General features: G+C 30.5%; 1 protein-coding gene across 1 annotated transcript; it reads right to left on the bottom strand.

The window, feature by feature from the left end:
• Positions 1–512: 512 nt before the first annotated feature.
• LOC105326092 (uncharacterized) lies at positions 513–11,311 on the bottom strand. The gene is made up of 18 exons (XM_011425953.4): positions 10,496–11,311; positions 10,116–10,179; positions 7,785–7,930; positions 6,980–7,107; positions 6,701–6,830; positions 6,504–6,572; positions 6,157–6,269; positions 5,146–5,227; positions 3,895–4,062; positions 3,719–3,805; positions 3,217–3,311; positions 2,947–3,048; positions 2,787–2,847; positions 2,407–2,511; positions 1,991–2,055; positions 1,811–1,882; positions 1,560–1,729; positions 513–1,062 (listed from the first exon to the last, which is right to left on the bottom strand). Exons 1-18 carry the CDS (start codon positions 10,511–10,513, stop codon positions 863–865), a joined length of 1,875 nt encoding a protein of 624 aa, XP_011424255.3. The 5' UTR covers positions 10,514–11,311; the 3' UTR covers positions 513–862.
• Positions 11,312–11,339: the final 28 nt, after the last annotated feature.

The raw sequence follows: 11,339 nt of genomic DNA, 5'->3' as shown, positions 1-11,339 counted from the left end.
TTAGCAAGGTAAAGAAATAATTTTTAAGGCACATTGAGACTGTCTCTGATCGAAAAAATAATTGCGTTATCAAGCGATACATAATTTTTTTACTTTGTCATTGGCACGGTGTGGATAAGAAATTATTGTTTAGTATGTGCCTGCCACTGATTTAAAGAATTTACTTTAGCTAGCAAACTTACAAGATTTAATTTAATCAAAATCAAAAACCAAAGAATTGCACCTCGTTTATTGAATTCTAAAAATGTAACAACCAATTGCGCTGCAAAATTCAGTTTGTATCTATCATGTTAAGACTTGTTATAAAAAAATTTTAAAAATCTTTATCATATTTTTTCATGCTAAATTAGATGATCTATATTGCTTATTCAAATGTTTAAAAATCCATCCCATACAAATGAATGTTTCAATATCATTAATGTTAAATGGGTTTGCACTTTTTTTATCTAAAATTTTTTTTTAAATTAATGTTGCCAGGGTTGACCTACTAAATAAATACAAATAATGTATAACTGTGAGAAGAGAAAATAATATTGTGTGTGAGAGATGTGTGTGAGATAGGTACATGAGAAAAAAAGTTTGCAGAATGGTTAGCAGTACAAACAAACATTCTTGGATGTCACATAAAGCTATGATGCAAACATCACACCAAACGCAACGTTTACATTTCAGGTAGGTTTTAATTAAAAGTCTTATGTTCATAAATACAACAGAAATATCAATCTTCGCGATTTTTTTTTTATTTTCGTGATAATAACATAGAATATATAATACACAAAGATAAAATATATCATTTTTTACTAAATCTAGAAGAAATGGACTTATTTAAATTCAAAAGTTGATTGTTGTTCCTTAGAAATAATCACTGAAGTATAATAAAGAGAAAAAGGAGTGAGAAAATCTGCCATTTATGACTTCCAGTGACAAGAGAACCCCCAGATAGGGCAGGTCTTGTTTTGACTTCCTTGATCCATTCATTTACTAACATTTCTAAAACGGACATGGGTACAGCACCGTTAGTAAGAATCAGTGAGTGAAAATCGCGGATGTCGAAACCTGTACCTACAAGAAAAAGGAATACAGAATATAGTTTTTTTTATCATGTTGCTTAAATCAAATCAAAATTATGTTATAGAGACCGCCGACAAGATATATTAAGGTCAGACTACACGTTCCTCAATTTCATAAAACTTTCTCCATGAATTTGTTGTTGATTTATTACTAATTTGACAAGCTTACTTGCAAAAAATTAGGGTACCTTATCAGGCACTTCTGCAAGATACTAGAGTATGCAAATTCCTTTATAATCTTATTGAAAATACAATTAAATTGCTGATAAATTTTTTAAGCATGAATACATTTATGTATTTAAGATTTTAATTTTGAAAATGATTAAATATAATAACTATTTTATTTGGTATAATATAAGGCCGTTGAAAATTTAAAATTAATCTTCATTTTTCGAGGAACGTTTCGTCTGACCTTAAAATGTACAGTATTTTATATCTGAATAGTAAATACGGAATAAACCACCTCTGGTAGTTTAAAAGTAAAGCTACCTAATTCTGTTTCTGCCTTTTTCCGAAGTTCCTTCATCTTAATTTCTCCAATTTTATACGCGCAAGCTTGACCTGGCCACGTGATATACCTGTTAACCTCTATTTCGGTAGCTTCAAAGGAGTACGCGGTGTAATTTAACATGTAATCAATTGCTCTCTGCTTATCCCAACTGAAAAGAGAAGTCCAATATTTAATTTATTTCATATAGAAACCTTCTAAATCTTCAATCTTAGAAACAAATCACACTTACTTGTAGTAATGTAATCCCGTGTCAACCACAAGTCTACAGGCTCGAAGTATCTCAGCGCTATAGCGACCCATTCTAAAGAAAGACTTTTTAAATAAGTGGGAAATTTTAACCTATCAGGTGTTTAAAAATATAACAAATTATTACAATGTTCCTAGTCTATAAATGTTATAACAAACTCACAACTCATAATCATCCTGGTATAGTCCCATTTCTACTCCAAGATACTCAGAATATAGTGCCCATCCCTATAAAAAAAAAACAGCATTTGATGATATATTTAGTATTTTAAGGAGGTTAGTGGTCAACAAATGAACAAACTACCTTACATATAGATCATTGAATGCATTATTTTTAATCTAAAAGCTAAGAATTTGTTTTAAAAAATCTCCATATAATTTAACTATGAAATATGATTATTTTTCTATATCTTTACACACTGTTCTTCTTCATATGGAGATTCGAAATATCTGAAAATAGCCATGGCCATCGATTGCTCGTAATATGAATATCAATACAAAGTATATGAGGCATATCGCCTTTTCCTATTAGTTTGCATACTCTTGTGTTTGAACAGGGGGTTATCTTTTGATATCTACCTCAGAGTAAGCAGAGTACCATGGAAACCACACAGGAACGTCATAAAAGGACAAAGGTGTGTGTCGTCGGTAGTCTGGAAGATCTGCCAGCATAGCGTAACTGTGCTGTAGTAAAACATTCCGTGTATATTGTTCTTAAGAACAACTTCGTCACAGAATACATGGTTAAATCAACTCCCAAAATTGGTAAAATGCTGATATATTTGTGCCTTAGAATTTGATGGAGATCTCATAATGGGCATTTGAATATTATGAAATCCTTTTTCGACCCCTTTTATTTTTAAAGGGCTAAATTATGTCAACAAACGCTTTACTGTTAGGACGAAAAGGAATGTTTAACGGTTTTAATCAGAAATTTTAAGTAAATTAAAACTGGTTACCTGTAAATGATGACCTGGATTTGCTTCGTGCAGACTCAGTGCCATAAAGTCAAAAAAGGGACTATAAATGGAATTACATGAAAATGTAATGATTTACTAATGAATCGCCAATACATCAAAAATATTTATCTGTCACTGTAAATAACTTGAAAACTTTTACTTTTCTAATGGTCGGAAAAGATTGATGGAGAAAACACCTGGATATTCCTCTGTTGCAGAAGAGTAGCCTCCTCCTGGTCCATCGTAACTCATCTTCCTTATTCTTAAAAATGCCAATAAAACTATTTTAAAAGTTTGCAAATAATACTTAGATTATACATTTAGTTCGGGGAGTATTTAAACTGCTAATAAATTTTTAGGTAGGGTAATGTCATTTCTTTTTTTTTTTCCTTTTTTTGATAAAAATGATAATAATTCATGTAAAACTTACTCTAAAGGTACATCTGGTATGTCCTTAAAAAACTCCGGTAACTTTGGGTTGATTCTTTCGAACACAATTTTTTTGTACTCATCAATAATTTTGTCCTGCGAAACAATCGTACAAGATTGAATAAAAAGGTTATGATAACATCAATGTGTTCTGGTGTGACATTTTATGTAACATGTATTTAATAGTTTTCTAATGCCAGGTAAGTAATTAGCAAAGTCAATTTGCTCTGCTAATTATCCGAAATTAGTCAATATAATTGTCCTGGTTTGTCTGAGCTTTTGAGTTAATATCATGAGTACTGTACCTCACTTTTATCAAATATCTCTTAGATTATAAATACAGTTAGAAATTTACTTAAGTCAGTCAGTCACTCTTGGCCACTACCTCATGTTGCTTATGTCTTCACATACCCAAATACTACTACAATTTTAGTATGTGAATGGCTATCTGTTATAACTTTTAAATTTTTGAATTAATTATCATACGTCCAAAATATACTTACAGAATCGTTAGAATAAAAGTTGGAGTTGTTCACAAGGCTGTTAAAAAATTCTTTAACCGTTCCGTTATGATTTAGCCTTCTCATAGTCTGAAAAAAATAAATAATCTTAGTTTGATTGACATTTCATATCTTGAAACATACATATTTCTTTTTAGAAAATGGAAAGAAAATTAAACCATTTTCATTTCTTGGTGAATCCTTTCAACTTCTTGCTCTCCAACTCTATGAACTTCTTCAGGGCTCATATCAAAAGACAGGTGCCACTTTAAGCAAGCTCGATAGTACTCTGATCCATTTTGCAAACTGTTGACACCATACTGTGTCCTCGTTTTGGGAAAGTATTCCTGTCAATGCAGAGACAAACAGTATTTATCATAGATATACTAGAGACCATGAAACAGAACATTCTTAGGTTTGGTTATTACGGGCCGCCGGAAGGCGGTCCGTTATTTGATACACATTTAAATATTGTTACTGTGTTTCTGCGGGATAGTTCTTTTTTTAATAGAATTAATACTATGCTTATTTTTATGAATTAATAGTAAATTTGCATGTAGAAATATTTTTTATGCCTTTTAGAAAATATCATGTATTTTTTGTTTTACTCGTAAATGAAAAGTAAGTCATACTTAGTAGATTGTCGTATTTGGCGCGTTTTTATCGAGACTATAATCTATTCGGAAAATTTCGGAGTTCTTCATTCTTTTCAAAACAATGCATCAGGATCGGTATGCGGGACTTACTAAAGACCTGAAATACTAAAGACCTGAATGTCATTAAATTTTATATAAATGATATTTTTGAATTTCTATGTGCCGTGTCAAATAAAATGACTTTGCGTGTGTATTTATTATATTTCCATGTAAAATGTTGTAGAAAATATCATGAAATGACATTTAATTTTATATCAATTATTTACGCAAGAATATGACAGAAATGAAAATTTGAATTGACTGGAAAATTTGAACTAATCCATTTTTATTTTATTATGAGGTCCCTTAAAATCATATGTTAAACTAATGCATTAAGTTTTCATTCAATACAATGCAACAACAAAAAAACCAAAATGGTTTGAAATACATAATCTCTAAGAGAAATATGATGAGTTGAACTTTGTATTAGAGTAATGTACAAATCATGCAATGTGTTCTCCATTACTTCATACTATGGCAATGATCATACAATTTCCGTTAGAAATGCTTACAGTAACGAAATCAATTCTTTATGATAATAGTAAAATGTTAAACTCTACTAAAACAAGTTGCTGAAAGTATATTAAAATTTACCATGATAAAGATTAGTACAACCAACTCTTATTTTCTTCTTTGTGGTGTGTTTTTATGTTAACAACCAATGATTCGTACAACAATTATATTTTTGCGGCCCATTTGACGCTTGCGTCAATTTGATTTCTTGTTTCATCTTACATTGATGATGAAATCTTTAAGACTTCTGTATGCTTCAATTGTCATGTTTACAGCTTGAAGTCCCCTTTCTCTTATTCCTGATCTGTTAGAAATAAAAGATCAAAAGTGACAAAAAACCTAGAAATGAGATATGGATGTAGGGATAGCGTAGCGCGGGTAGTAGAAGTCAAAAACACTCTGGTTACTAAGTAAATGTATAAAATTTTAGAATTAATAATAAATTCGGAACAACCCAGAACACATATCTAAACATTTTGGATGAATTTCCCGATAACATATATATCTTTGCAATTCAAAATACCTGTAGCCTTTTTAATTTTACCAGTGTATTTAAACCTCGCGTAATAAAAGGTTTTTTTAAAACAACGCAGATCCTAAAAAATCCATTACATATTCTGTTGATTAATGTCGCTTTTTTCACAAAACAACGTAATTATTTGGGTTTTGTTGCATTCTTTACTCTGTCCGAAGACATTTATGCAGCACATTTTCTTCTTAAATTATTCAAGATTCATAAGTTTAAAACTATGTTTATTCAATACTATGAAAAAACCCATATCAAAATATCTCCTTTGAAACTAATTCTCTAATTTGTCAGATTTCAATACATGGTTAAAATTTTAAAGTCTACAGGGATGTTGCATAGCGAGTGAAATGAAAGTACCCGAGAGACAATGTTGAAAAAAAATTGTGCATTTCTTTAAATTTCTTTTCGGTTGTGTGAATCTCCAGGTGAAAAAAGATAAGTTGTCAATTAAGTAATCTTTGTTTTTTTCCCTTTTATCGATTTCATTTATACCTCTTTGATAAGTATCCGTATTTTTGTTTGAAATCGTGAAAAATTGATAGAAACGATAGATTTGATAGAACTAAGAACTGACTATAATATTTTTATGTTTTATTTATACAAGAATATTAATGCATATCGAAATACTTAGCAAAATGTTATGATATTAAAAACTAATAAATGGAATTAGAAATAAGTTATACCGTATATTTGAGTTCTCTTACTTTTCAGATTCTGGTATATTAGCAGCATTTGACAAGGAGTTGTTGAATGGAGAGTAAAAACGAGATTGCAGTGGATCCACTATAAGCTGATCTATCATAGCCGGAACGCTAACCTGCAAAAAGTTAATTGACATTATATAGCAAAAGACTGAAAATATTATGCGGTATTGTATACCTAATAATTCTTATTTTTACATGTACATTGTATATCAGGGACGAATAAGGGTATCGGGTATAATGCTGCTTTAGATAACTTTAGAGCTTGAACACTCTTAGTACATACTTTCTGTGTCTAAAATTTCTATTAAATATTTTGCTCAAAATAGGCATTCGTGATAGTAACTTACTATTGAAACATTATGATATGTTCTGTTCAATCTGATAGCCTCCCGGAAACTTTGTTTTATTTCTTCCAGCTATAAAAAAGAAAAACCTTAATAAAGAATATGGGTTCTTTTACTTCTGCTAACTATTGGGCAATGTTCAGGATTGTTCATGATTGTTTTAAGGGGTGCAAATCTAAAACAGCCGAATGGTACTCAACCTGATGCGGGATGGCATTAAGTCTAGCAATATAGTTTTCAAAATCCCCTCTGGAGTTGGTCGACGCTTTAACAGCACTTGTATATAACTGTGCTCCTTCTAGAAAGTTCATTGGATTAAGTGCCCCGTACCTATATCATTAATAAAATATTTTCGTTTAAATTTAACATAGAAACAAGGTAGTATTCGTCGGTTCACAATAACACGGCAAATGGTATTTCATATTATTTTTTGAACTTGCAATGTACTGTCTATGTAATTTCATTTAATTTTTACATACCAAGCCCATTTGGATCCATTGATGTACGTCTCAAATGTGTCTTTGAGAATGAGAAAATTGATTCTCTCTGAAGTTGTAATGTTGGAACTTATGGCGTTTAATCGGTTCAGAAATTCTTGCGTTTTGTTCTGAAATCATAACAATTACAACTTTAAGAGAAGACTATCACTTCACAATTGTATCCAGGTATGTCACCCTGATAGCTAAAGCTTTGTTTTACCCTCAAACACCTTTAACATTAGTATTTAATATTAGCATTTAATACCAAAGATAAGAGTTCTACTTAAGCATAAAAGGAAGCTCATTTATTTTATTTTTAATACTTAACGTACATGTATATATTCCTGCAAAATTGCAAAATTATTATCATTCGTCAGCAATAATTCATGTAATAAATTTGAATTGGTTCAAGTCGTGTGTTACTTCCAACCCTGAGCAATCAGATTATCAATGCTACCTTAATAGTTAGACCCAGAATATTTCTAGTAGGGAAAGGTTAATTCATCTGATATTTGGTCATATTTACACAATAAAATAAATCATGTTAAGCATATTTATTAGGCGTCTAGAATTCATAATAAATGAATAACTATCCAAAGGTTGACGTGCATGTCATATTTAATCAGTCGGCACAGTGTTGCATCCGTGAGAGAGAGAGAGAGAGAGAGAGAGAGAGAGAGAGAGAGTTCAGTACTTTCAGGACTGTGATTAAATTTTTCTGAAAATATTATTCTTTTTTAAGATATGATACTATACTTATATAAATACATGTTTATTACAGCTGTGCAAAATCAGGTATACTCACCCTTCTGACTTCAAACATCGATATGTTATAGGAATATACACGGTCATTGAAGGAATATCTCCCTAAATAGGTCCCATATTCTGGTTCATTTTCCATTCGCCACGAGAAGTATTCCTTCTGAATAGTCTGAATTGTTTCTGCCTCCACTGATGTTATAAAAACAAAAACGTAATGACATAACAAGACAAAACCTATAAATTTAATCATCTTTTATCTACTGGGAACAAAAAAAAAGTCGATTATAAGTTTTCATGACTTCTAAAAGATTTTGGATGTTAAAATGTGTTTTCTCAGAACATTATATAAATAGTGCCTGTTTAGGAGGGTAACAGTTGAAATTGACACCCCGAAAAAACCATTGTCAACCGACGCGAAGCGGGGGTTAACAATGGTTAACTGAATAGTTTTAGTATCAATTAATTTACGTACATGTAACAATTCGCTGGGTTACCCGTTGCCAAGTGTGTTGCTAACGCTTAGGTTAATAGAACGAATTATCAACTGCGTCTAAACCAATCAGATTTTAGCATTTAAGATGAAAATATAATAAAAAACAAATGTTCTGCATACATTTAGTTCACTGTTGACGAATTAAACAGGAAATGTTTTCTTTATTTCCTGGTTCATACGGGTCATATTTTGAACATTGCATACAACAACCATACACATAAACAAGCAAAGTAAACATTTATAATTATATCGTTCTCTTTTTTAATCCCATAGAGTGAATGAGAAGGCGTAAAGTAACGTTTAATTTTCATTTTAATTAAAATCTATTTATTGGAACATTTCTCTACCCAGCTTTTCCAAGAGGAGCCGTTTATAAGAAAAAGTGTAAATGAATATAGGAATAAATATATGAATATCAGCATAGAATTAAAAATAGAACTTAAGGAGGCCGATTTGGGTTTTTTTGCGGAAAAACTACAATAGCATAACTCTTTATTTTTTAACCATATGTAATTGAAACCAACTCTAGTTTATTTGCGAAGGTTCATGAAAATCGACCGTCTGGTTCTTTTTAGGGACCATCTCAAAATAGAGGTACATTTACTATAAGAATATATAGGAAACTGTCATTTTCCGCACATCAAAGCAGTTTTAAAAAATACTACAATAGCTTTTTTTCTCCAAGTGTTATATATGATTAATAATATCATTTCCTACCTTATATGTAAAAAACACAAAATTCTACCGTCTGGTTTTTAGTGGGGGCCATCTCAAAACATTATAATGCACCAAATTTTGCTATATATTTGGATCATCACGAATGATGATTGGTATAATGGATTCATTCTAAAAACGAGGAAAATGCCCTCGAGGATAGCATCATTCTGTATATGAAATTTCAACAGCGTACAATTTTTACTTTTTCTTTTATGTTATTTCTTATAACGTACTCCTACAAAGCTTCACTTTATCATAACGTCATAAAAGCGCAATGGCAATGCTCCCCTACCGCACAACATAAAAATCGTGTTAAAAATAAAATTTTCCTTTAAAAATCTAAATATGTTTATCTGTATTTTGTCTATTGTGTTCAAATTTATAAATGATATCGAAAAAAATTCATAAGAAGTATAAATCAACTGTATTATATTAGAATGCGCAAAAAACATGCGCAATGCAAACTAACGTCGGCCTCCTTAAATATCTTATGGTTTTTACTTATCTATACGTAAATATATTTGGTTTCTTATCATATGACTTCTACGTTAATACAACAGTGGAAGAACTTGTTTAAGTGTTTTATTGCAGAGCCATGCAATGTACAAGTATGTCAGTTTTATAATGGCTGTAAACATTAACAGGGATTTAAATAAACCAGCAATGTCCATGTAGTTATAGACAACCTTGACTTAAGAAAAGATTAATTCTAGTTTTTCACATGTTTACTTTTGCATTTATAATGCATTGAGGTCTTAATATAGCAAAAAGTTGCAAACACATCAATTAAGGTGGCTCACTGCACCTTAAAAAGTTTCTTAAACCAGCAAAAACTTACTTGATTATGATAAATATCGTGATGGATAAGAAGTATATTCGAATAGGCAAAACTTTTGCAATTTGGGATTTAAAAAAATATATTTTCAAAAATTTACTTAAATAAATGTAAACAAAAACCTGGGGCACATTTGAACTAATAATATGCGGTTCACAAAACCGATACCTTAACCTCTGAGCTTAATGTACGACGATATCTAACCAACTAAATTGATAGAAACAATTCAAAAACATTTTAAATCACCATCTTGTAACGTAGCGTCGTAAAATGTATAGGTCAAGGTGTAGTGAGGTACCAACAGTTTTTAAAACAGAGATTGATCTTACCATTTTTAAATAAGAGTAGACCCAGTACACAACACAACAAGCACCATGTTTTCGGAAAATGTGACTTTAAAAAGTAAAAGATATAATCAAGTAAATATTTGATATGCAGTTATCTTAATCAATATCAATTATACATGTTTTGATTTTTTTTTAAAGTAGGTCAGAATAAATCATTTCCTTTCATTGCATTTAACTTTTTATATATAGAATAAATACTGCCTCCATAGAGCGCTGTTTAATATCTGAACAAATTCTGATTGGATTTTCTGTTTGTTTGCTAATATTATAATTCATCAAATAGAAATAATCAAATTTATATACAAACGCATTAATAATTGTAATAATAAAAAAATGAGCTTATTTTCTTGAAATACTCTTACCTCGATCGTTGACGACATTTTGTCCGCTTCTGTACAGTGTGCACAATTTAGGACAACCGGGACAATTTTATTGTATATATAGTATCATAAATTCAAGTCATAAAATTGATTGAGGTAATTAAGAGTCTTATTTATCTGCCAAGATTAATAGCAGCTGTAAAAATCAGGTTAACCTGGGTAGGTGAAATGTTAACTCTCAAAAAAAGATTAAAAATGAGAACATTTTTTAAAATGAGAGACCATGAGTGTTAATGTATCCTTCCATAGCTGACAACAAATGAAAAAAAATTAATTATCACTCGATCATAATGTATTGTTTCTATATTTTTGTTAAAATAAGACAAATCCTATAATGAGAAGGGTCCCGGCATCCCACTGGGTAGATTTTAAACTATATTTCAATGAAATGATAGATAAATATTTTTGCAGTCAATGCAGGTGAAAAATGCATTGGCCATAGGTTATCACTTCTCATGTGAACGCGCATAATATACATGTACTAAATAAATGTAGCTAAATTGTTGATGATCATAAGTGCGTGTACCTTGAGATGTGACACTTTCTAATTCAGGAACTTGAAACATGGGTCTGTTCTGTCGGTTATTTATATTTTTATCACATACATATCTTTATTATCGACCGTAACTTTGTATATTTTGTTCAATCCCAAAAGCGTGTGTCCCTACATGATGTGATATACTAGTACCTACAGATTTATAAGAATGGTGAAGAGATTACTAGTAATCATGGCCTTGCTTTAGATTACATTTACCTCTTTATGAAGAAGAGTTCTATTTAATGATATAGGAAAATGCTAAAATTTTAAAGCTAAAATATTTGGATT

The sequence above is a fragment of the Magallana gigas genome, chromosome 8, assembly GCF_963853765.1.
Source record: "Magallana gigas chromosome 8, xbMagGiga1.1, whole genome shotgun sequence".
Lineage (NCBI taxonomy): Eukaryota > Metazoa > Mollusca > Bivalvia > Ostreida > Ostreidae > Magallana > Magallana gigas.
Note: the sequence above shows the minus strand (reverse complement) of the source record. Positions and strands in the feature narration are given on the sequence as shown.

Bases quoted from the DNA above. Each gene is read 5' to 3' on its own strand.
- LOC105326092 (XM_011425953.4), bottom strand. The intron at 4,063-5,145 runs GTAAGATGAAAC...CTGCATTGACAG, and splicing joins TTAAAGATTTCATCATCAAT to GAATACTTTCCCAAAACGAG. The intron at 2,848-2,946 runs GTAAAAGTTTTC...TTCCATTTATAG, and splicing joins CTTTTCCGACCATTAGAAAA to TCCCTTTTTTGACTTTATGG.